The sequence below is a fragment of the Ranitomeya imitator genome, chromosome 5, assembly GCF_032444005.1.
Source record: "Ranitomeya imitator isolate aRanImi1 chromosome 5, aRanImi1.pri, whole genome shotgun sequence".
NCBI lineage: Eukaryota > Metazoa > Chordata > Amphibia > Anura > Dendrobatidae > Ranitomeya > Ranitomeya imitator.
The window spans coordinates 132,976,199-133,002,284 of NC_091286.1; the positions used below are offsets into that span (position 1 = coordinate 132,976,199).

The 26,086-nt window shown below is 44.7% G+C and overlaps 1 protein-coding gene across 2 annotated transcripts in view; it reads left to right on the forward strand.

The window, feature by feature from the left end:
* ADGB (androglobin) overlaps positions 1-26,086 on the forward strand; it is a 591,174-nt gene that overhangs the window by 354,025 nt on the left and 211,063 nt on the right. For both annotated transcript variants that reach the window (XM_069769164.1, XM_069769163.1), the window contains exon 29: positions 10,533-10,668. In XM_069769164.1, coding sequence (XP_069625265.1) covers positions 10,533-10,668 — 136 coding nt within the window. The remainder of the gene's footprint in view (positions 1-10,532; positions 10,669-26,086) is intronic.

Consider the following 26,086-nt stretch of genomic DNA (forward strand, 5'->3'; position numbering starts at 1 on the left):
TTACTACGTTACCAAACTAGTATATTTTTTTATATTTCAGAGGTTAAAAAAATTTTGAACTTTGTTGCAAAAACAAAAAATAAAAAAAATGGTATGTTTCACCATTTTTTGAGACCCAAAACTTTATTATTTTTCCATGGATGGAGCTGTGTGAAGGCATGTTTCTTCAGCTAAAGTTTTACCTGATACCATGTTGGGGTACATACATGCTTTGATTTTTATTTTTTTTTGCAAATTAAAAATGGTAATTCTGGAGTTTCCTTTGTTTTTCCCTTTATGGCATATTGCAGTATTTACGGAAACTGGGCTAGGCTTCATAGGAGTACAGATATGACGTTGATGGGGGCCTTCAGTGGGCCCACAACTGCCATGTCAACCCATTGACACCCTGATATCTCATTGTGGGGTGGCCTATGGTTGCCAGAACGCTGTGTCTGCTCCACACACCCACACCCTGATGCTGATGTACATTTACATAAGGGTACATGAAGGAGTTAAAACACAAAATGATATAGCTTGTCCCACAAAAAAAGACCTCATATATCTATATTGATGTAAAACAAAATAAAATTAAAAAATGTTGCAATGCATAAACGCAAAGCTTAAAATGGTGTGTGGTCCTATAGGGTTAAAACTAAGTACGTTAATTATGTTTTCTATAAAGAGTTTAGTACACAACAGAGCCAAGGGCATTGAATCTGTATGATATTGGAAATATACATACAGGCTGAGAGTGAAAAATATAAAACTCTATCTGTGAGGCAAAACATTGAACTTGCTCTTTTTAATAATGCCCTTTCATCTATTCCTATCATTTATTTTAATTTTTTTTATACATTTTAAATAATTTAGAATTGTGTTTATACCCAAAATAAAAATACTTTAATAGATGACTAGAGTAGAATATAGAAGCCACCAGATGATAGTGTTTGAGCATGAAAGGACGTTCAACCCAAAGATAAGGCCAATCCAAGTTCACATTATAATTGGAGTTTCTGAGACCTTGATGATCTGTTTTTGATTCCTCAGTTGTCTGATGCTTCAAACATTCCAATAGCATTTTGTTCCTATGTGTTAGCAGAGAAAAAATGATGCGGTTTATTAAATTTCAAGGTATTTCTTGCTTATTATTGATTTCCTTGAATACTGTTGACGAAACTATTCTCATGCACTAATGATTCAAGAAAATCACTTTGAGCCTTACATTGAATTTACACTATATAAAATTTGAAAGAGACGGCAGGCACAGGATAGAAAGGATCGTTTTGTCTTAATAACCATAATGGTGTTATTAATTGTGTTATAGGAAATCTTTAAGAAAATGGTCATAATGGTTTAATGACATCCTCTGATATTTCTCTGTGAATAATACAAAATCTAAAAGCGTAATGTGTAATGACCTGACAATACATTTCCATTCAGATCCAAAGTGCTACGGAGGCTGACACCCTCTGAAAGTGATGATAATTGAGAAGGGAAATTATGCCCATAGTACAAAAGCAATATTTATATTTCAGACTAAACGTGTTGGCAATAAATTACATACAGTACAGACAACATTATATACTCGGCAAATGAAACAAGGTTGCAGCAAGTTTTCTTAAAGGGAACTTGTCATCAGATTTTCCCAATATAAAATATGGCCACCACTCTTAATGCCTCTTTTACAGCAGTCTAGAAACCTTTATATAACTCACCATCACCCTAGGAGTATCCCCAAAAAATACCTTTTTATAATCCCCCCCATATGGCGCGGTCCGATCTGATTGGCGTAACTGGACTTGCTCTGCACCTCCACTATCCCCACAATTGCTGCTCTCCTGCCCTGCTTCATGGTGCATGACCTGTAATGGGATGGCGCTGGGAGAGGCCAAAGAGTGCTGATGACCTGGAAGTAAAGCCGGCGCATGCGCATTATACTACTTTGCTCTTCCCTCAGCGTGCAGAGTGAAGTATCCCTGCGCAGGAGCGAGAATAGGGGTACTATGTCGATGATGTAAGATTCATCATCCTCGTGAAGGAGAGCAGGAGGACGGTGATTGCAGGGATAAAGGAGACGCCAAACAAAACCAGCGATGCCAATCGGACCGGACCATGCTGAAAGGTATTTTTGGGGATATGCAGACTGTAACGCCTCTGGGTTTATACCTTGTTTCTTTGGCGTTACTCTGCATGTCTTTGCTCTAACCCTTGCTCCTCTCCCCCTAATTTGCAGGGATCCATTTGTGTCTTGTTTTCCCGCCTGTTCTGGGGGCAGAGTACCCAGATCCGCCTATCTTTGAGGCTGCATATCAAGATCCGTTTGAGTTTCGTTTTTCCGCCCAATCTGGGGCCAGAGTACCCAGAACCGCCTATCCTGGAGGCTGCATATCCAGTAACGGATCCTGTCTGAACTGTGTCCGTTGTGTTATGTTCCTGAAGTCCTTTTGTGTCTGACACCCTGCACCCAGTGACTGAACTTTCAGGGCTCATCTTTTAAAGATGGAGTCCGGTGTTCTTGCTGAGGTCTTACTATGCTGTGCTCAGCCTTCCACGCGGTGCTAACCCCGTCTGGCCCAGTTCCAGTCCAGCGGTGCTTGCACCATCATGCTTGAGTTCATTCCTAGGTCCGATGCCTGGAGCCTGATGGCCATAGCTAGGAACCTGATGAACACCGCTACCTGGTCATGTGCCATCTGTGTCCCAGCCTATGACCTGGGCTGCCACGCCAGGGTCCCATATGTCTATCTGGTATTCCTGATGTCCAGCCAGTGTCCGATGTCCTGATGTCCTTCCTGTGTCCGATGTCCTGATGCCCTGGGCTGCCACGCCAGTGTCCCAGCCGATGACCTGGGCAGCCACGCCAGTGTCCCTGATGTCTATCCTGTGTCTGATGACCTGATGTCCTGCCTGTTTCCGATAACCTGATATCCATCCTGTGTCCGATGTCCTGATGTCTAGCCTGTGACCCGATGTTCCACCAGTTCTCTGGGGTCCACCCTGTGACGACATCCTTCCGGGATCGGTGTCTGATGTTCTCTTGCTGAGCCAGTGCTACGCCTAAGGCCTGAGAGAGGCAGTCCTAGTAAGCCCATGCCAGATGATCCTGGACTGCATCAGCCCATGATGACTCCTGCCATCGTCTGACGTCTGTCCAAGGTCGGGGTCTGATGTTCTCCTGCTGAGCCAGTGCTACGCCTGAGAGAGAGGTCATTCTAGTATGCCCGTGTCAAATGTCCCTGGACTGCATAAACCCATGTTGACCCCTGCCATCATCAGAAGTCCGTCCGAGGTCGGTGTCTGATGTTCTCCTGCTGAGCCAGTGCTACACCTGAGGCCTGAGAGAGAGCTCGTCCTAGTATGCCCGTGCCAGATAACCCTGGACTTTATCAACCCGTGATGACCTCCTGCCTTCGTCCGTCATCCTGAGACGTGTACCCTTCCTAGATGCATGGAATTGGGATCCTGACATCATTATGTTTTGTTATGTACTTTGCTTTCATTTGAGTTAACTTTGCTTCTTCACACCTGAAGTTGTGCGGTGTTATCTAGTTCTGCATATCGCCATCTTGCTCACATGCTCAGCTGCCACACACCCTGTTCGCTGCCCTTCCCTAGTCCGGGTAGGTCCAGGTTACTCTATGTGGTCCAGTGGGTTCACATCGCGTTCCCATTTGGGATGCTCACCCACGTCATCATGGTTTGGCGACGTAGGCGTATCGGCTCAGCCGCGTCTACGGTCGCAGCCGTAACTGTTATGATCTGGTGATTAAGGAGCGACATGCGTCTAGCTCTGAGCAGGTGGCAACTATACTGACCGCAGTCCCTAAGCTCAACACAACACTAGAAGCAGCCGTGGGATGCTCCTAACTCTCTCTATGCACCTCGACACAGCCTAAGAGCTAACTACCCCTAAAGATAGAAGCAGGAAAACTATCTTGCCTCAGAAAAAATCCCCAAAGGATAGATTAGCCCCCCACAAATAATGACTGTGAGATGAGAAGGAAATGACATACGTAGTAAGAAACAAGATTTAGCACAGGAGGCCACTTCTAGCTAAATAGAAATAGTACAGAACAGAATGCTGTGCGGTCAGTAAAAAAACTAGAAAAAGTCCACCGCAGAGAAATGCAAAAATCTCCACACCTGACTAAAGGTGTGGAGGGCAAACTCTGCTGCCCAGAGCTTCCAGCTTAGCTGAAAAGATCCATACTGAAAAGCTGGACAAATGAACAAAAACAAAGAAAGTGCAGAACAACAAAGTCCACAACAAGAGAACCGCAAATGGACAAGTAAGGACTTAGCTTTGATGAGCTGGTCAGAGTGTCAGGAAAGTCCTAAGAGCAATGACTCCAGGCAGGAACAATTGACATCTGGCATTGAATGAGAGATAAGGCCAGACTAATATAGCCGAGCCAGAAAGACGATCAGTGAAAACAGCTGCTGAAGCTAAATCCAAGAAGCAGCCATACCACTAAAAACCACAGGAGGGAGCCAAAGAGCAGAACTCACAAAAATGCTACTTACAACCACCGGAGGGAGCCCAAGAGCGGAATTCACAACACGTAACACAGACGGAGTTGGTGACTTATATACAGGTTGTTAGACTGCTGTAAAAGAGGCATTACATTTGGTGGCTTTAGTTTTGAAAGGCAAAACTTGGAGATGCGGTCCCTTCAGAGGGAACTTGTCATGTTCTTCACTGCTAGTAACCTGCAGATATGGGGTTAATCTATTATTATTATTATTATTATTATTATTATTATTTATTGTTATAGCGCCATTTATTCCATGGCGCTTTACATGTGAGGATGGGTATACATAAAAACAAGTACAATAATCTTAAACAATACAAGTCATTACTGGTACAGGAGGAGTGAGGACCCTGCCCGCGAAGGCTCACAATCTACAAGGGATGGGTGAGAATACAGTAGGTGAGGATAGAGCTGGTCATGCAGCGGTTTGGTCGATCGGTGGTTACTGCAGGTTGTAGGCTTGTCGGAAGAGGTGGGTCTTCATGTTCTTTTTGAAGGTTTCGATGGTAGGCGAGAGTCTGATGTGTTGTGGTAGAGGGTTCCAGAGTAGGAGTGATACGCGAGAGAAATCTTGTATACGATTGTGGGAAGAGGAGATAACAGGGGAGTAGAGAAGGAGATCTTGTGAGGATTGGAGGTTGCGTGTAGGTAAGTACCGGGAAACGAGGTCACATGTATGGAGGAGACAGGTTGTGGATGGCTTTGTACGTCATGGTTAGGGTTTTGTAGTGGACTCTCTGGGCAATGGGGAGCCAGTGAAGGGATTGACAGAGGGGAGAGGCTGGGGAATAGCGGGGGGACAGGTGGATTAGTCGGGCAGCAGAGTTTAGCATAGATTGGAGGGGTGCGAGAGTGTTAGAGGGGAGGCCACAGAGCAGGAGGTTGCAGTAGTCAAGGCGAGATATGATGAGGGCATGGACTAGGGTTTTTGCAGATTCTTGGTTGAGGAATGAACGGATTTGCGAAATATTTTTGAGTTGAAGTCGGCAGGAAGTGGAAAGGGCTTGGATATGTGGTTTGAAGGAGAGATCAGCATCAAGGATTACCCCAAGGCAGCGAACTTGTGGGACTGGGGAGAGTGGGCAGCCATTTACTGTAATGGATAGGGTCATTGGGGGGGGTCGCGTGAGATGGGGGAAAGATGATGAATTCTGTTTTGTCCATGTTAAGTTTCAGAAATCTAGCGGAGAAGAAGGATGAAATAGTGGACAGACATTGAGGGATTCTGGTTAGTAGGGAGTTGATATCTGGCCCAGAGATATAGATCTGTGTGTCATCAGCATAGATGTGATACTGAAAGCCATGAGATTCTATGAGCTGTCCCAGGCCAAAGGTGTAAATGGAGAAGAGCAGGGGCCCAAGGACTGAACCTTGTGGGACTCCTACAGATAGGGGGCGAGGTGAGGAGGAGGTGTGTGAGTGGGAGACGCTGAATGTCCGGTCTGTTAGGTATGATGAGATCCAGGATAGGACCAAGTCTGTGATGCCAAGGGATGAGAGGATCTGTAATAATAGGGAATGGTCCACTGTGTCAAAGGCAGCCGACAGGTCGAGGAGGAGGAGGACAGAGTAGTGTCGCTTGCTCTTGGCGGTTAAGAGGTCATTGGTGACCTTAGTTAGGGCAGTTTCAATGGAATGGTGTGACCGGAAGCCAGATTGTAAGCGGTAGTCTGCAGGTAAATAGCATTCTAAAGCTACTGGGAGGAAATGAATTGCCAGCTTTCAGTCACAGATGTGTGTCAGAATGCCTTCAGTCGCTACTTAGTACATAGTGAGCGGCAACTGTTACCACACCTTGTCAATATGACTGACAGCTCAGCAGTGTAACAGTGCAGAGCCATCTGCCAGTAATAATGCCAGAGTGTGGTTACAGCTGTCCATGTCCGTGTACAGAGCAATGACTAAAGCTGTCAGGCACGCCTCTGTAACTGAAATTCATAGCTTATGCTGGGAGGAATAAAGTTCATAACATAGCAGATATGTTTCTATACCCATGCTACTATTTTTATGCAGTCAACATAAATAATTTTTTGCTTTTTACGGTATTCACTTTTTTGAATTGGAAAACATTTTTCATCACTTTAAAGAAAGTTCATTTCCTCCCAGTAGCCAGTTTTTCAGTGCGGCAGATAGGTAGCTTTAGAACATTATTACCCTGCAGATTAATCCAATATCTGCAGTTTAATAGCATTGGAGGACATAACAGGTTCCCTCTAATGTCTTATGTTCTTAGGTTTCTGTTTCTTTTGATAGCAAGTATGAAGCTCTATTCCTCCTGTCAAACCTACGAAAACTTCTGCAGAACTTCAGTTAGACCCAGTTAGTCAAATTTCCAAGATCAAAATTTAGTCTCTATGAATCATTAGACAATTATATACAATATATTATCTCATTCGTATGTCAGTGCGGCTTTGAAAGTTCTAAGAGACTAAAAAGATAAAGAAGGTGATTTGTCAAAGAGTTTACACTAGAAAAGAATACTACAAAAAGGCATATACGGTACATTGCGCACCATGTATTGGAAGTGAATCCTGTTGTCATTACAATGGGTGCCGTTCCAAAACTGCTGACCGGCAGTGGATTCATATGCAAAAAAATAAATATATAGGCACATCCAAAAATAAATAAAATCTTCCAATTTTATTCTATAATAATAAAATAAAATTTTCCACAAACTGGAGGTTAGAAAACTCTCTGACGTGTTTCTGGTGCTGATAGTGACCTTAGTCATAGTGTATAAGAAAGCATCATAGAAGTGAAAATGTAAAAGAAAAATCCACCACTTGTGAGAGACATCCATTGCAATTAATGCAAATGTACACCAGAACAGCATGCATAATTATGAAAAATACAAAAAACTAAAATAATATACATTGTATCATTTAAATTTGCACTTTCATGATGCTTTGTTATGCTCTATGGTACCTACAGTGCCAGAAATACGTCATAGTGTTTTCAAACCTCCAGCACGTGGAAATTTTAATTTTGTTATTAATATGGAATAAAGTTTTGTTATGAATATGGAATAAAGTTTGACAATTGTATCCATTTCTTTTTTTGCAACCGAAAACTGGTGTATAATAGTTGCACAAAAAATGCTACTTTTAGTGAAAAAAAATTGGGTGGACTTAGAGGAAGGGGGAATAGTCAAATGCAGCAAAGCAAAATCACTATTATTTACACAAAAATGTTGCAGAAATCTATTCTACCTCATAGCTAAAGAAGATTTCGGATTCTGGTGCTCGGAAGCCCCAAAAGATGTATTGTGAAAGCTCCTCTTTAGGGGAGACAAAAGAGATTCACATATGTTGCCAGTGTTGACCAAATCAGGTTGTCAATTGATGGGAGACAAGAACATACACACAGCAACAGTTAGTGTACAAGGCTTGTCTGGCCTCATGTACCAAGACAGGATTTTTTTACACCCACATGTTGAGGTATGTTTCCCCGGTCAGGAAACACTGTGGATTGGACCCTGCGTACAGCCGCAGCGTCCAATCCACAGCGGCCAGATGTTACAGCATAGTGGAGGGGATTTCATGAAATCCCATTTGCACTATGTGTTCAAAGACGCAGGTGGCAGACCTGCCTAACCGGACATGTGCCGCGTTTTTCCAGACCGCAGCATGTCTATTTATCTTTTGGAGTGAAATAGATAACCGTGTGCACAACTAGAAAGGGTGCCCGAGTAGGTTCCCAAACCATCAATGTGTATTAAGAAACTCGGCACTCAAATCATCAAGTGGTAATTTATTGTTGTCCACTTTAGTAGTAAAACGTTTCGATCTTACTTCAGACCGTCTTCAGTTACAGATAATAGTGTGTCTATTCAAATAAACAGACCGATAGGTTCAAAAGAGAGATGCTTGATCAGTCTGACTATCCGTCAAGCACAGTGCTGGTGGAAATGTAGAGCCTGAATTCCAGTGGAGACAGGTACGAAGGGCCCCAGTGGCGTGTCTGGACGCGGCGGTGGACGCCGCGTCCAGACACGCCACTGGGGCACTCCGTACCTGTCTCCACTGGAATTCAGGCTCTACATTTCCACCAACACTGAGATGTTTTAATACTACAGTGGACAACAATAAATTTAAATTACCACTTGATCATTTAAGTTGAGTGCCGAGTTTCTTAGAGTGACTCTGTCACCTGAATTTGGAGGGAACAATCTTCAGCCATAGGGGCGGGGTTTTCAGGTGTTTGATTCACCCTTTCCTTACCCACTCGCTGCATGCTGGCTGCAATATTGGATTGAAGTTCATTCTCTGTCCTCCGTAGTACACGCCTGCGCAAGGCAAGATTGCCTTGTGCAGGCATGTACTACGGAGGACAGAGAATGAACTTCAATCCAATATTGCAGCCAGCATGCAGCCAGCGGGTAAGGAAAGGGTGAATCAAACACCCGAAAACCCCACCCCTATGGCTGAAGATTGTTCCCTCCAAATTCAGGTGACAGAGTCCCTTTAATACATATTTATCTCGTGGAGACGCTCCGTCTCCGCAAGATGAATTACATAGTCTATGTATAGGATGCCGTGATTCCGCATCTGTTCAATAAACACATGCGGAATCACAGCGCGTACAAAAGCCGGCAGCACTTTGGGCGGAGCTGCATCCAAAGCACTGCCATTACAAACCGTGGAAACATACCCTAAAATGGAGATGGGTCAGTGCATTCCCTAGAAAGGATATGTAAGTTTAAGAACAAAGGCCGTACGAATCATGGATTCTGCTAGCTGCCACCAAGAACTAGCTAAAACCATCTCTCAATGTAACAATCATTTTAAACAAAGCCTGCCAACACCTTGTCTCATTGCCTTTTTGAACAAGACATATATAGCTAACACAAAGACACGGTTATTAAAGCTAGGCATATATTAATAATAATCTTTATTTATATAGAGGCAACATATTCCTCAACACTTTACAATTCAACAGTTCATGCAACAACAGTCATAGGTAACAAAGTTGAAGGTGATGCAATAATTAAAGGGAACCTGTCAACAGATTTTACTGCTATAAGATGCGGCCACTGCCTTTCAGGGCTTATCTACAGCATTCTACAATGCTGTAGATAAGCCCCCGGTCCAACCTACAAGTGAAGAAAAATCTGTTGAGTGACGCAGGTCTGGATCCGGCACCTCCCAACTTCTTGCGACGCAGCCCTCCTGCTTCTTCATCGCTGCCCGGCATTGGCACTCCTGCGTGTGCAGGCATACTTCTCTGCCCTGTTGCGGGCAGAGTAAAGTATTACAGTGCGCAGGCGCTGACAAAGGTCAGAGAGGCCCGGCGGCTGTACACTGCAGTACTTTACACTGCCCTCAACACGGCAGAGAAGTACACCTGCACATGCAGGAGCGCCAATGCTGGGCAGCGATGAAGAAGCAGAAGGGCTGCGTCGCAGGAAGATGGGAGGTGCTGGACACGGACCTGCGACACCCATCAGACCGGACCGCACAGGACAGCCCCCCCGGTTGAGTATAATACAACCTATTTTTTTTCACTTGCAGGTCGGACTGGGGGCTTATCTACAGCATTATAGAATGCTGTAGATAAGCCCTAAAAGGCAGTGGCCGCATCTTATGGTGGCAAAATCGGCTGACAGGTTCCCTTTAAAGCAAAGATAATAATGACCCTGCCCGTAAGAGCTTACAATCTACAATACAAGATATAAAATATTAACTCTAATAAAATAAAATGTTAAAAGAATGCTAAGAGAATGTCAACTATCCTGGGAGACAGAGATTTAGATAGCATGGAGCCTCCAGCAACATAAATCCTCATGTAGTAAGGACTGTGTCTGAAATGTATCTGATTTTTTATTGGTGTTTTTTGGGGGGATTTTTTCAGGGGTTTTTTCTATTTAATAATTTGACGTTTCAGGATTTTCATTGCTGGAATTTTTCCTTTTTATATAAAATGTTAACCATAACAGATTCTACACTTTATATTTTTTCTTTTGAATTGATACATAAGCCTCACTGTCTTTTAAAGTAACAATGACCTTTATTTTTTCAGTTCCATCCAGTGGCTTTTGTGCAAACACATAAATATATTGTACAAGCGACTGTGTTGTATAGAAGTTGGACGCTTACAGAAAGTCAAGCAGCCTTTGTTCAAACACTAAAGGAGATGGAAAAGCAGGAAATAAAAGGTAACATACCATCGTTATTTCTCTATTTTTTTTTTTAATAACATTATGTGAAATTAGAAATCTTGAACAGCCGACAGCTGTTGGATTGTTGCGCCGTCGGTGGATGTTAGTCTCTTATATCTCAGGTCAGTAAAAAGATTTATTGGTGGTCATTAAGGGGTTAACCAGTCTTAGCCTCAGAATAGAAATGCTTGGGGTCCTTAAAAGAGTGGGACCTTGAGAAATTGCCCAGTTTGATCCCCCTGCCACCTAACACCAGTCCTGCATATCAGTTTTGTGCTCCTTAGTTCCTCTAGGCTCCTGCAGTTAAAGAACTTTTGGTGACAGCATGGTCACATGATCAGGATGTCACCAAAGGTCCTAAAGCAGTTTTAGCCTCGAAATAAAAAATCTGGGGGCCTCTAAGAGAGTGTCTTGAATGTAACTAGGGCTTATTTTTGGCGTAGGGCTTATTTTGCAAGTAAGCTCCAAAAATCTTGTAAAATCATGCTAGAGCTTATTTTTGGGGTTATTTCCTTGAAAGCATAATAATACATATTCTGTAAACAACAAATATATCACAGTGCAAAAGGATATCCAGGTGCAGAAAAGTGTAACTAACAATACAAATGTAATTACTTTTGTATTAAGTGTTAAGGTACCTTCACACTGACCAACTTCACAACGATCCGTGACGTTGCAGCCTCCTGGATAGCGATATCGTTGTGTTTGACATGCAGCAGCGATCTGGATCCTGCTGTGACATCGTTGGTCGGAGCAGAAAGTCCAGAACTTTATTTAGTCGCTGGATCTCCCACAGACATCGCTGAATCGGCGTGTGTGACGCTGATCCAGCGATGTGTTCACTGGTAACCAGGGTATACATCGGGTTACTAAGCGCAGGGCCGCGCTTAGTAACCCGATGTTTACCCTGGTTACCAGTGTAAATGTAAAAAAAACCAAACACTTCAAACTTACATTCCGGTGTCTGTCGCGTCGCGTCCCTCGGCGTTCTGCTTCCCTGCACTGTCAGCGCCGGCCAGCCGTAAAGCAGATTACAGCGGTGACGTCACCGCTGTGCTTTACGGCCAGCCGGCGCTCACAGTCAGTGCAGGAAAGCACAGCGACGGGGGATAGACACCGGAATGTAAGTATGTAGTGTTTTTTTTTTTTTTACATTAGCACTGGTAACCAGGGTAAACATCGGGTTACTAAGCGCGGCCCAGCGCTTAGTAACCCGATGTTTACCCTGTTTACCAGGGGACTTCGCATAGTTGGTCGCTGGAGAGCTGTCTGTGTGACAGCTCTCCAGTGACCACACAGCGACGCTGCAGCGATTGGCATCGTTGTCTAGATCGCTGCAGCGTCGCTAAATGTGACGGTACCTTTAGGCTACGTTCAGTGTTTGCTTTCAGAAATTTCTGCAAGGTTTCTGCATCTCTTGGCAGGAAAAGCGCTTCTGCAAAAAGTCATGTTTTTGGTGTTTTTGTATGCGTTTTTTGCATGTGTTTTTGTACAGCAAGGAAGGCTTTTTTGAGCTAAATAAAGATATTTTTAAAAAGTTGTGTGATGTAATTTCTTGGTTCAACACCACCTTTTTCATGCTGATGCAGTGGCATCAAGGTAATGGGATTAGGGCTTGGTGTCAGCAGCAGTCATTGACACCAAACCCTAGGTTTAGTAATGAACAGGTGTCAGCCAGACAAGCTGATTACTATGCCAACAAGTAAACACAAACCCACACACACATTGTCACCAGCCTATGTAGAAGCGTTAACATAACAAACGTACATAGGCTGTAACCAAACAGCAACTGTTAATTTTAAAGAAAAAAATGAACAAAATAATTTTGTGGGCTCCCGCAACATTTTAATAACCAGCAGAGGGAAAGCCAATGGCTGAGGGCTGATGTTAATATTCTGGGAAGGGGCCAATAGTCATAAAGGTTCCCAGTCTATTAGTATCAGCTCACAGCTGTTTGCTTAACCTTTACTGGCTAGTTTACACGTGGAACCCAGAAAAAAATTGATGTAGGGTCCCCCTATACACTCTAACCAGCAAAGGCTAGGCAGACAAGTACAGGCTGATATTAATAGCCAAGGAAGGGGTCATGGATATTAACCCCATCCCAGACTAAAAACATCAGCTCTCAGTCGCCCCAGAAAAGGCGCATCTATAAGATGCACCAGATTTGGCACTTAGCATCACTCTTCCCACTTGCCCTGTAGTGGTGGCAAATGGGGTTCATATTTGTGGAGTTGATGTCACCTTTGTATTGTCAGGTGACATCAAGCCCACAGGTTAGTAATGGAAAGGTCACTATAAGACACCTATCCATTTGTAACTCCATAATTATATTCTCTAAAAACATACCCCCAGAATAAAGGCCTTTATTTGAAATGTGACTGCTCTCAAAGACAGCTGGCTATACACTGGCACAGAAGGTAATCGCTCCCGCAGTGTATAGCACTGAGCTGCCATGAGAAAGTTCTCACACAGCAGTGCCATGAGAGCACCGGAGCTGATCAGCTGATGAACTCCAGTGAACTCTCTCACTGCAGTTCAGTGATACACTGCGGGAGCAATGATGCCTCTGTCAGTGTATAGCTGGCGATCGGGTAGAGCAGTCACACCTCCCGATGTGACTATTCTATTCTGAGATCTCTGTGGGACACTCGGGATTATGTGGATTACGGCAGAGAGGTGAGTATATGGTGGTTTATTATTTTGGATTTTTTTGTAGGAGACGAGGGGATCGGGGATTGGGTGTTAAGATGAGTATAATGGGTTTTTAATTGTATTTGAATATCTATGTAATTATTTTACTTTATTTTTTAACTGTGAGCACAGGCGCCGGCTGAGACTACGTCTCCCATCAGCAGCACCTACTGTCACTGTTATTAGTGACAGCAGACGTAGCCCGATGGGAGCAGTAGTCTCATCAGCCCACGCCTGCTGACCTGCAGTAAGCTTTTAACCACAGGTCACCACTGCAGGTCACAGTCACAGCTGCTGGGTCACACTGACATCGGACAGTATGATCACGCAGCACTCTGACCAAAGGTTCTCCCTTAGGTAGCATTACCGTCGGTCACAGTCACAGCTGCAGGGTGATGCTGACATCGGACAGCATGACCCTACACTGCTCTGATCGATGGTCTTACTGGCTATAGCGTTACCGCTGATAAGAACCTCCGCGGTGGTGTTTTTCATGCTTTCACACAGATGACAGCGTGGGAAACACCATAGGAAGTGTGTGAAAATGCAAACAAAAACTCAGCAAATCTGCAGAAAATCCGCAAACATTTTTACACCTGCGTATTTGCTGTGGATTTGACTGACTCAATTGAAGTCAATGGGTGAAAAACGCTGCAGAAACGCACAAAGGATTGACATGCTGCAGCAAAAAACATACTGCAAATACTCACAGGAAATTTACTGATCATGTGCACAACACTTCAAGATTGTTATTGAATTAGCTTGCATAAGTATTCCATAGCATTTTTGGCCCATTTCCACGTGGAAAAAAGCAGCAAACATATAAAAAACACACCGAGTGCACACAGCCTTAAAGGGAACCTGTCATCCCCGAATTCTCGGTCGCTCAGTTTAACGGCGTGGCTGTTGAGACCGCAGCTCTAAGAGCGTCCGGCTTTTCGGACTGGGTGATTCACACCATGATTCAGGCTAGGAAGCCTTCGTCCCCAGGCGTTTTTAACTAAAAGAGCCACTTGTGCAGCAGTAATGCTGCATTCTGACAAGGTGGCTCTTTTAGTTCTGGTTGCTGTAACTGCCGAAATAATCAGTTTTGTAATTTGTCCTAAATACCTTTTCTTTAGTCAAGGAGGCAGGCCTTTCCCTCCCTGCTGCAGACGCCACACAGCCGTCACTCAAATCTTCTTGGCGCTGGCTCCTCACCGCTGTTTTGAAATGAGCCGGCGCCTGCGCTCTTTTCTCCTGCCTTGGGCAGGCGCAGTGAGAGCTGCCCGTCTGTCCTCATATGCAGTCCAGCTGTGCAGCCGCCCTGCCTGTGAATCCCAGCCCTGCAGTGTCTTCTTATTTATTCATACTACGGGGCTGGGATTCACAGGCAGGGCGTCCGCAGTATAAGCCTAGGGTGGAAAATGCAGCAGCTACTGGTAAATTTCAAAAACAAAAATAGATACCAAGAAAAGTAAAATTAATTGAGACATCAGTAGTTTAAGTGTTTTTGAATATCCATATTGAATCAGGAGCCCCATATAATGCTCCATACAGTTTATGATGGGCTCCATAAGATGCTCCATATTAAAATATGTCCCATATAATGCTGCACAAATGTTGATTATGACCCCATAAGATGCTCCATACAGACACTTGCCCCGTATAATGCTCCAAAAATGTGGATTATGGCCCTATAAGATGCTCCATACAGATAATTGCCCCATATAATGCTGCACATGGCCCCATAAGATGCTCCATACAGATATTTGCCCCATATAATGCTGCACATGGCCCCATAACATGCTCCATACAGATAACTGCCCCATATAATGCTGCACATGGCCACATAAGATGCTCCATACAGACATTTGCCCCCATATAATGCTGCACATGGTCACATAAGATGCTCCATACAGATATTTGTCCCGTATAATGCTCCACAAATGTTGATTATGACCCCATAAGATGCCCCATACAGATATTTGCCCCCATATAATGCTGCACATGTCGCCGCTGTGTCTTCCCATTCTCTGCGCCGACGTTCAGGAAGAGGGCGGCGCGCACTAATCATATGAGTATTGCGCACTGCCCCCGTCATACTAACCTGCTCCTGGTGCCGTCGCTGCATGTCTGTTCCCCGGCGCCGCATTTTCTATGGGAGGTGGAGCCGCATATTCATTACTGTAATGAGCGGTACCATGTGACCGCTCACTACAGGAAGAAGCTGCAGCGCTGGAAGAAGCAGGGACGTGCAGGGACCGCGCCAGAAGTTGGTGAGTATAACTAGACAGCCCCCACTCCCCCTCCCCTGCCGACCCCCTGGGTATGACTCGAGTATAAGCCGAGAGGGCGACTTTCAGCCCAAAAAAGTGGGCTGAAAATCTCGGCTTATACTCGAGTATATACGGTAAATTTTTGGTGAAGAATCAACAACAAGTGGAACACGATTGTGAAGTTGAACGAAATTTATTGGTTATTTTAAATTTTTGTGGAAATTCAAAAATTGAAAAGTAGGGCGTGCAATATTATTTGGCCCCTTTAACTTAATACTTTGTTGCGCCACCTTTTGCCACGATTACAGCTGCAAGTTGGGGTATGTCTCTGTCAGTTTTGTACATTGAGAGACTGAAATTCTTGCCCATTCTTCCTTGGGAAACAGCTCGAGCTCAGTGAGGTTTGATGGAGATCAATTGTGAACAGCAGTTTTCAGCTCACTAAAATTATATACTCATCTCCAGTTTCGACACCGTTCCAGCGGTGTTGAGTCTTCCGGAGAGCAAACACCTATACAATTGGAACAGCATTGGAGGTGACATAAGTGTTATTATTTTACCGGGGGTACACATTTGGAGTAAAGATGCTGGCAGTGAAACGATCAGCTATCATTTTATATATATATATTTATATATATATATATATATATATATATATATACATATATATATATATATATATTAAGAGGATTTTATCCTTGATATCACTGAATGAAATATTTCAATTGCAAATTTTTATTCATTACATAGTGGAGTGTGTTGAGAACAATAAAGCATAAAAATAATCAATGTAAATCAAAATGAATATCCCATGGAGGTCTGGATTTGGAATAATACTCAAAATCAAAGTGGAAAATTAAATTACAGGCTGAACCAACTTCAGTGGAAATGCCTCAAGACAAGGAAATAATGCTCAGTTGTGTGTTTGTTGCCTCAATGTGCCTGTATGACCTCTCTACAATGCTTCGGCATGCTCCTGATGAGGCGGCGGATGGTCTCCTGAGGGATCTCCTCCCGGATCTAGACTAAAGCATCCTCCAACTCCTGGACAGTCTGTGGTGCAACGTGACGTTGGTGGATGGTGCGAGACATGATGTCCTAGATGTGCTCAATCGGATTCAGGTCTGGGGAACAAGCGAGCCAGTCCATAGCTTCAATGCCTTCATCTTGCAGGAACTGCTGACACACTCCAGCCACATGAAGTCTGGCATTGTCCTGCATTAGGAGGAACCCAGGGCCAACCGCACCAGAATATGGTCTCACAAGGGGTCTGAGGATGTCCTTTCGGTACCTAATGGCAGTCAGGCTACCTCTGGTGAGCACATGAAGGGCTGTCCGGCCCTCCAAAGTAATGCCACCCAACACCATTAATGACCCACTGCCAAACCAGTCATGCTGAAGGATGTTGCAGGCAGCAGATCGCTCTCCATGGCTTCTCCAGACTCTGTCACGTCTGTCACATTTACATGTGTGAACCTGCTTTCATCTGTGAAGAGCACAGGGCGCCAGTGGCGAATTTGCCAATCCTAGTGTTCTGTGGCAAGTGATGTGCCATCCTGGATGAGCTGCACTACCTGAGCCACTTGTGTGGGTTGTAGAGTCCGTCTCATGCTACCACGAGTGTGAAAGCACAACCAACATTCAAAAGTGACCAAAACATCAGCCAGAAAGCATTGGTACAGAGATGTGGTCTGTGGTCCCCACCTGCAGAACCACTCCTTTATTGAGTGTTTCTTGATAATTGCCAATAATTTCCATCTGTTGTCTATTCCATTTGCACAACAGCATGTGAAATTGATTGTCAAACAGTGTTGCTTCCTAAGTGGACAGTTTGGAAATATGATTTACTTGGAGTTATATTCTGCTGTTTAAGTGTTCCCTTTATTTTTTTGAGCAGTGTATATATACATAGTAAGATGGCTGCCTGACAGGGGGAGGGGACTGTTGTGAATTCTGTGGCTGAGTTCACTTCTGTGGTCACAAGTGGTATTGCAGTCTCTGGGCTTCCTCCCTCAGGTGTTTTGGTGAGCTCGTTGGCTGCCTTGCTATTTAGCTCCACCTGAGTCTGTCTTCCTTGCTCCTTGTCAATGTTCCAGTGTTGGATCTGAGCTACTGCATCTTTCCTTGGGCCTGCTGCTCTGCTAGATAAGTGCTTCTAGTTTGTATTCTGTTTTTTTCTGTCCAGCTTGCTATTGTCTTTTGCTGGAAGCTCTGAGAAGCAGAGGGGTGCACCGCCGTGCTGTTAGTTCGGCACGGTGGGTCTTTTTGCCCCTTTGCGTGGTTTTCGTTTTAGGGTTTTTTGTAGACTGCATAGTTCTCTTTGCTATCCTCGCTCTGTCTAGAATATCGGGCCTCACTTTGCTGAATCTATTTCATTCCTACGTTTGTCTTTTCATCTTGCTAACAGTCATTATATGTGGGGGGCTGCCTATTCCTTTGGGGTATTTCTCTGAGGTAAGTCAGGCTTGTATTTCTATCTTCAGGCTAGTCAGCTCCTCAGGCAGTGCCGAGTTGCATAGGTAGTTGTTAGGCGCAATCCACTGCTGCTTATAGTTGTGTGAGGATAGATCAGGTACTGCAGTCTACAGAGATTCCACGTCTCAGAGCTCGTCCTATTGTTTTGGGTTATTGCCAGATCTCTGTATGTGCGCTGATTACTGCACGCTGTGTTGCCTGATTGCCAGCCATAACAGGGGACATATGTATCATCAGGGTTGGATGCCTTGGTGATGTGGTGATGTAAGCCTGGAAACACAGGCTCCAGCATGTATATGGCTGAGGCAGTTAATAGTGCTTGTCAAGGGCCAAATTTATGAGCAGTCAGAGCGATTGGTAGGACTGGCTGCTCATATATCCCCACCCCCGGGGGCATGGTATGGCAGATAAAAAGGAGACTGGTTGTCTTATTCAGTGACTGAGAGTGGAGGTGAGAAGTCCTTCTGTGTTAAATCTCCTGCAAGAGTCTTTTGTGCTGGATGTTGCTCTGTCCCGGTGAACCGAACCATCACGGACAATACGTGCCATTGTATTTGGATGCCCGAGGGCTATTAACCTGCCTGGACATTTTTTAAGAAATTGCTTCCAATGTATATCTTAAGTGCTGCCGAATGAGAAAATTTTTTATCATAATATATATATTTACCACCACACCTTATAAATAGTTATCATACATAAGAAAAAAGAACAAGCATTCTTGCACAAAATACTTGAACAGGGAAATACTACCAGAAACCACCCAAGTATCATGCTAAGCTCCCACCAATCCATTCGGTCAAATACAGTTCTAGTTAGTCGAGCAATATGTGTTCAAATGGAAGGGAGCAAGTCCCAAACCGTCTAGCCACACATCCCATGGATCTTTTTATAATTGTGTTCCTTTTATGATTGATATTCATTTTTATTGGGCTAACCCAGTCAAATCTTATTACCAAATTCTTGTCAAATCTTATGACCAAATCCTTGTCATGTAAGTGAAAGCTCTCAAAGCTGGTGTTGTGCAATAAGCTTTCAAGGCATATATAGCATGCATGCCACTGCAGTGTTACATGTTTCAGAGGCAGAGAGCTCCTTAATATATCCCAGAATGCAAACAAAGGGATATACATTAGCGACCGAAAGTTTAGCATTTTTTTAAAAGTGTGATTACTTCTATCTGTTACGGATCTGCAACACAGGACTAAGGTAAAAGGGGGAAAACTGACCCTGCACTATGACTAGGCTGAAACCCTATGATGGAGTGGGTGACCCATTTCTTGCGAATAGACCCACGGACGATACTAGGTTAATCTCAAGCGAAGACCTATAGATAAGGGGAAGGGTGTTGTGAATTCTGTGGCAGAGCTCCCTCCTGTGGTCACAAGTGGTACTTTGGCTGATTCTCTCTGTGAGCTTCTGTTGGTGGAGGGAAGTGGTACTGCGGCTTCTGAGTTTCCTCCCTCAGGTGATCTGGTGAGGTCGTTAGGTGCTTCTCTACTTAACTCCACCTAATGCTTTGATCCTGGCTTCCTGTCAATGTTCCAGTGTTGGACTTGCTTTTCCCTGGATCATTCCTGTGGCCTGCTGCTCTGCATAGCTAAGTTCTTCTTTGCTATTTGTTTGCTATTTTTTCTGTCCAGCTTGTCTTATTTGTTGCTGGAAGCTCTGGGACGCAAAGGGTGTACCTCCGTGCCGTTAGTTCGGTACGGAGGGTCTTTTTGCCCCCTTTGCGTGGTTTTCTTTAGGGTTTTGTGTAGACCGCAAAGTTACCTTTTCTATCCTCGCTCTGTTAAGAAAGTCGGGCCTCACTTTGCTGAATCTATTTCATCTCTACGTTTGTCTTTTCATCTTAACTCACAGTCATTATATGTGGGGGGCTGCCTTTTCCTTTGGGGTATTTCTCTGAGGCAAGGTAGGCTTATTTTCTATCTTCAGGCTAGTTAGTTTCTCAGGCTGTGCCGAGTTGCATAGGCAGAGTTAGGCGCAATCCACGGCTGCCTCTAGTGTTGTTTGGAGAGGATTAGGGATTGTGGTCTGTAGAGTTCCCACGTCTCAGAGCTCGTTCTATGATTTTGGGTTATTGTCAGATCACTGTATGTGCTCTGACCGCTATGTCCATTGTGGTACTGAATTGCCTCTCATAACAGTACAGGAAGCCAAAAGTACTAATGATTCTCAATAGAGGGAAAAAAGAAGTTCTGAGACCATTTTTTTTTCTTTGCACTGTGTTTTGCCTTTTTTTTCCCCTAGACATTTGGGTGGTTCAGTACACAGGTGTGGTGATGGACAATAGAAGTCTGTCTTCATTTATGGATCAGCTCTCGGTAAGTGTACAAAAGATTCAAGACACTATTGATCAGAAATCTATGTTAGAACCAAGAATTCCTATTCCTGATTTGTTTTTTGGAGATAGAACTAAGTTTCTGAGTTTCAAAAATAATTGTAAATTATTTCTGGCCTTGAAACCTCGCTCCTCTGGTGATCCAGTTCAACAGGTTTTGATTGTTATTTCTTTTTTGCGCGGCGACCCTCAGGACTGGGCGTTTTCTCTTGCGCCAGGAGATCCTGCATTGAGTAATATCGATGCGTTTTTCCTGGCGCTCGGATTGCTGTATGATGAACCTAATTCAGTGGATCAGGCAGAGAAAAATTTGCTGGCTCTTTGTCAGGGTCAGGATGAGATAGAGGTATATTGTCAGAAATTTAGAAAGTGGCCCGTGCTCACTCAATGGAATGAATCTGCGCTGGCAGCTATGTTCAGAAAGGGTCTCTCTGAAGCCCTTAAGGATGTCATGGTGGGATTTCCTATGCCTGCTGGTTTGAATGAGTCTATGTCTTTGGCCATTCAGATCGGTCGACGCTTGCGTGAGCGTAAATCTGTGCACCATTTGGCGGTATTACCTGAGCTTAAACCTGAGCCTATGCAGTGCGATAGGACTTTGACCAGAGTTGAACGGCAAGAACACAGACGTCTGAATGGGCTGTGTTTCTACTGTGGTGATTCCACTCATGCTATCTCTGATTGTCCTAAGCGCACTAAGCGGTTCGCTAGGTCTGCCACCATTGGTACAGTACAGTCAAAATTTCTTCTGTCCGTTACCCCGATCTGTTCTTTGTCATCGTATTCTGTCATGGCATTTGTGGATTCAGGCGCTGCCCTGAATTTGATGGACTTGGAGTATGCTAAGCGTTGTGGGTTTCTCTTAGAGCCCTTGCAGTGTCCTATTCCATTGAGAGGAATTGATGCCACGCCTTTGGCCAAGAATAAGCCTCAATACTGGACCCAGCTGACCATGTGCATGGCTCCTGCACATCAGGAGGTTATTCGCTTTCTGGTGTTGCATAATCTGCATGATGTGGTCGTGTTGGGGTTGCCATGGCTACAAGCCCATAATCCAGTATTAGATTGGAAATCCATGTCGGTGTCCAGCTGGGGTTGTCAGGGGGTACATGGTGATGTTCCATTTCTGTCAATTTCGTCATCCACCCCTTCTGAGGTTCCAGAGTTCTTGTCTGATTACCGGGATGTATTTGATGAGCCCAAGTCCGATGCCCTACCTTCGCATAGGGATTGTGATTGTGCTATCAATTTGATTCCTGGTAGTAAATTCCCAAAAGGTCGACTGTTTAATTTATCCGTGCCTGAGCACGCCGCTATGCGCAGTTATGTGAAGGAATCCCTGGAGAAGGGGCATATTCGCCCGTCATCGTCACCATTAGGAGCAGGGTTTTTTTTTGTAGCCAAGAAGGATGGTTCGCTGAGACCTTGTATAGATTACCGCCTTCTAAATAAGATCACGGTTAAATTTCAGTACCCCTTGCCATTGTTATCTGATTTGTTTGCTCGGATTAAGGGGGCTAGTTGGTTCACCAAGATAGATCTTCGTGGTGCGTATAATCTGGTGCGAATCAGGCGAGGAGATGACTGGAAAACTGCATTTAATACGCCAGAGGGTCATTTTGAGTATCTAGTGATGCCATTCGGACTTGCCAATGCTCCATCAGTGTTTCAGTCCTTTATGCATGACATCTTCCGAGAGTACCTGGATAAATTCCTGATTGTGTACTTGGATGACATTTTGATCTTCTCGGATGATTGGGAGTCTCATGTGAAGCAGGTCAGAACAGTTTTTCAGATCCTGCGTGCTAATTCTTTGTTTGTGAAGGGATCAAAGTGTCTCTTTGGTGTGCAGAAGGTTTCATTTTTGGGGTTCATCTTTTCCCCTTCTACTATCAAGATGGATCCTGTTAAGGTCCAAGCCATCCATGATTGGACTCAGCCGACATCTCTGAAAAGTCTGCAAAAGTTCCTGGGCTTTGCTAATTTTTATCGTCGCTTCATCTGCAATTTTTCTAGTATTGCCAAACCATTGACCGATTTGACCAGGAAGGGTGCTGATTTGGTCAATTGGTCTTCTGCTGCTGTGGAAGCTTTTCAAGAGTTGAAGCGTCGTTTTTCTTCTGCCCCTGTGTTGTGTCAACCAGATGTTTCTCTTCCGTTCCAGGTCGAGGTTGATGCTTCTGAGATTGGAGCAGGGGCTATTTTGTCGCAGAGAGCTTCTGATTGCTCAGTGATGAAACCATGCACTTTTTTTTCCAGGAAGTTTTCGCCTGCTGAGCGAAATTATGATGTGGGCAACCGAGAGTTGCTGGCCATGAAGTGGGCATTCGAGGAGTGGCGTCATTGGCTTGAAGGAGCTAAGCATCGCGTGGTGGTATTGACTGACCATAAGAACTTGACTTATCTTGAGTCTGCTAAGCGGTTGAATCCTAGATAGGCTCGTTGGTCGCTGTTTTTTGCCCGTTTTGACTTTGTGATTTCGTACCTTCCGGGCTCTAAAAATGTGAAGGCGGATGCTCTGTCTAGGAGTTTTGTGCCCGACTCTCCGGGTTTGTCTGAGCCGGAAGGAAGGAAGGAGTAATTGTGTCTGCCATCTCCCCTGATTTGCGGCGGGTGCTGCAAAAATTTCAGGCTAATAAACCTGATCGTTGTCCAGCGGAGAGACTGTTTGTCCCTGATAGGTGGACCAATAAAGTTATCTCTGAGGTTCATTGTTCGGTGTTGGCTGGTCATCCTGGAATCTTTGGTACCAGAGAGTTAGTGGCTAGATCCTTTTGGTGGCCGTCTCTGTCGCGGGATGTGCGTGCTTTTGTGCAGTCCTGTGGGATTTGTGCTCGGGCTAAGCCCTGCTGTTCTCGTGCCGGTGGGTTGCTTTTGCCCTTGCCGGTCCCGAAGAGGCCTTGGACACATATCTCTATGGATTTTATTTCTGATCTTCCCGTTTCTCAAAAGATGTCAGTCATTTGGGTGGTCTGTGATCGCTTTTCTAAGATGGTCCATCTAGTACCCTTGTCTAAATTGCCTTCCTCCTCTGATTTGGTGCCATTGTTCTTCCAGCATGTGGTTCGTTTACATGACATTCCAGAGAATATCGTTTCTGACAGAGGTTCCCAGTTTGTTTCGAGGTTTTGGCGAGCCTTTTGTGGTAGGATGGGCATTGACTTGTCTTTTTCCTCGGCTTTCCATCCTCAGACTAATGGCCAGACCGAACGAACCAATCAGACCTTGGAAACATATCTGAGATGCTTTGTTTCTGCCGATCAGGATGACTGGGTGTCCTTTTTGCCTTTGGCTGAGTTCGCCCTTAATAATCGGGCCAGCTCGGCTACCTTGGTTTCGCCATTTTTCTGCAATTCTGGGTTCCATCCTCGTTTCTCTTCAGGACAGGTTGAGTCGTCGGACTGTCCTGGTGTGGATACTGTGGTGGACAGGTTGCAGCAGATTTGGACTCATGTAGTGGACAAATTGACCTTGTCCCAGGAGAAGGTTGCAAAAGCAACCCACTGGCACGAGAACAGCAGGGCTTAGCCCGAGCACAAATCCCACAGGACTGCACAAAAGTACGCACATCCTGCGACAGAGATGGCCACCAAAAGGATCTAGCCACTAACTCTCTGGTACCAAAGATTCCACCTATCCGAGACAAACAGTTTCTCCGCTGGACAACGATCAGGTTTATTAGCCTGAAATTTTTGCAGCACCCGCCGCAAATCAGGGGAGATGGCAGACACAATTACTCCTTCCTTGAGGATACCCGCCGGCTCAGACAAACCCGGAGAGTCGGGCACAAAACTCCTAGACAGAGCATCCGCCTTCACATTTTTAGAGCCCGGAAGGTACGAAATCACAAAGTCAAAACGGGCAAAAAACAGCGACCAACGAGCCTGTCTAGGATTCAACCGCTTGGCAGACTCGAGATAAGTCAAGTTCTTATGATCAGTCAATACCACCACGCGATGCTTAGCTCCTTCAAGCCAATGACGCCACTCCTCGAATGCCCACTTCATGGCCAGCAACTCTCGGTTGCCCACATCATAATTTCGCTCAGCAGGCGAAAACTTCCTGGAAAAGAAAGCGCATGGTTTCATCACTGAGCAATCAGAAGCTCTCTGCGACAAAACAGCCCCTGCTCCAATCTCAGAAGCATCAACCTCGACCTGGAACGGAAGAGAAACATCTGGTTGACACAACACAGGGGCAGAAGAAAAACGACGCTTCAACTCCTGAATAGCTTCCACAGCAGCAGAAGACCAATTGACCACATCAGCACCCTTCTTGGTCAAATCGGTCAATGGTTTAGCAATACTAGAAAAATTGCAGATGAAGCGACGATAAAAATTGGCAAAGCCCAGGAACTTTTGCAGACTTTTCAGAGATGTCGGCTGAGTCCAATCATGGATGGCTTGGACCTTAACAGGATCCATCTCGATAGTAGAAGGGGAAAAGATGAACCCCAAAAATGAAACCTTCTGCACACCAAAGAGACACTTTGATCCCTTCACAAACAAAGAATTAGCACGCAGGACCTGAAAAACCGTTCTGCCTGCTTCACATGAGACTCCCAATCATCCGAGAACATCAATATGTCATCCAAGTACACAATCAGGAATTTATCCAGGTACTCTCGGAAGATGTCATGCATAAAGGACTGAAACACTGATGGAGCATTGGCAAGTCCGAACGGCATCACTAGATACTCAAAATGACCCTCGGGCGTATTAAATGCAGTTTGCCATTCATCGCCTTGCTTAATTCGCACCAGATTATACGCACCATGAAGATCTATCTTTGTGAACCAACTAGCCCCCTTAATCCGAGCAAACAGATCAGATAACAATGGCAAGGGGTACTGAAATTTAACCGTGATCTTATTAAGAAGGCGGTAATCTATACAAGGTCTCAGCGAACCATCCTTCTTGGCTACAAAAAAGAACCCTGCTCCTAATGGCGACGATGACGGGCGAATATGCCCCTTCTCCAGGGATTCCTTCACATAACTGCGCATAGCGGTGTGCTCAGGTACAGATAAATTAAACAATCGACCTTTTGGGAATTTACTACCAGGAATCAAATTGATAGCACAATCACAATCTCTATGCGGAGGTAGGGTATCGGACTTGGGCTCATCAAATACATCCCGGTAATCAGACAAGAACTCTGGGACCTCAGAAGGGGTGGATGACGAAATTGACAGAAATGGAACATCACCATGTACCCCCTGACAACCCCAGCTGGACACCGACATGGATTTCCAATCTAATACTGGATTATGGACTTGTAGCCATGGCAACCCCAACACGACCACATCATGCAGATTATGCAACACCAGAAAGCGAATATCCTCCTGATGTGCAGGAGCCATGCACATGGTCAGCTGGGTCCAGTACTGAGGCTTATTCTTGGCCAAAGGTGTAGCATCAATTCCTCTCAATGGAATAGGACACTGCAAGGGCTCCAAGAAAAACCCACAACGCTTAGCATACTCTAAGTCCATCAAATTCAGGGCAGCGCCTGAATCCACAAATGCCATGACAGAATACGATGACAAAGAACAGATCAAGGTAACGGACAGAAGAAATTTTGACTGTACCGTACCAATGGTGGCAGACCTAGCGAACCGCTTAGAGCGCTTAGGACAATCAGAGAT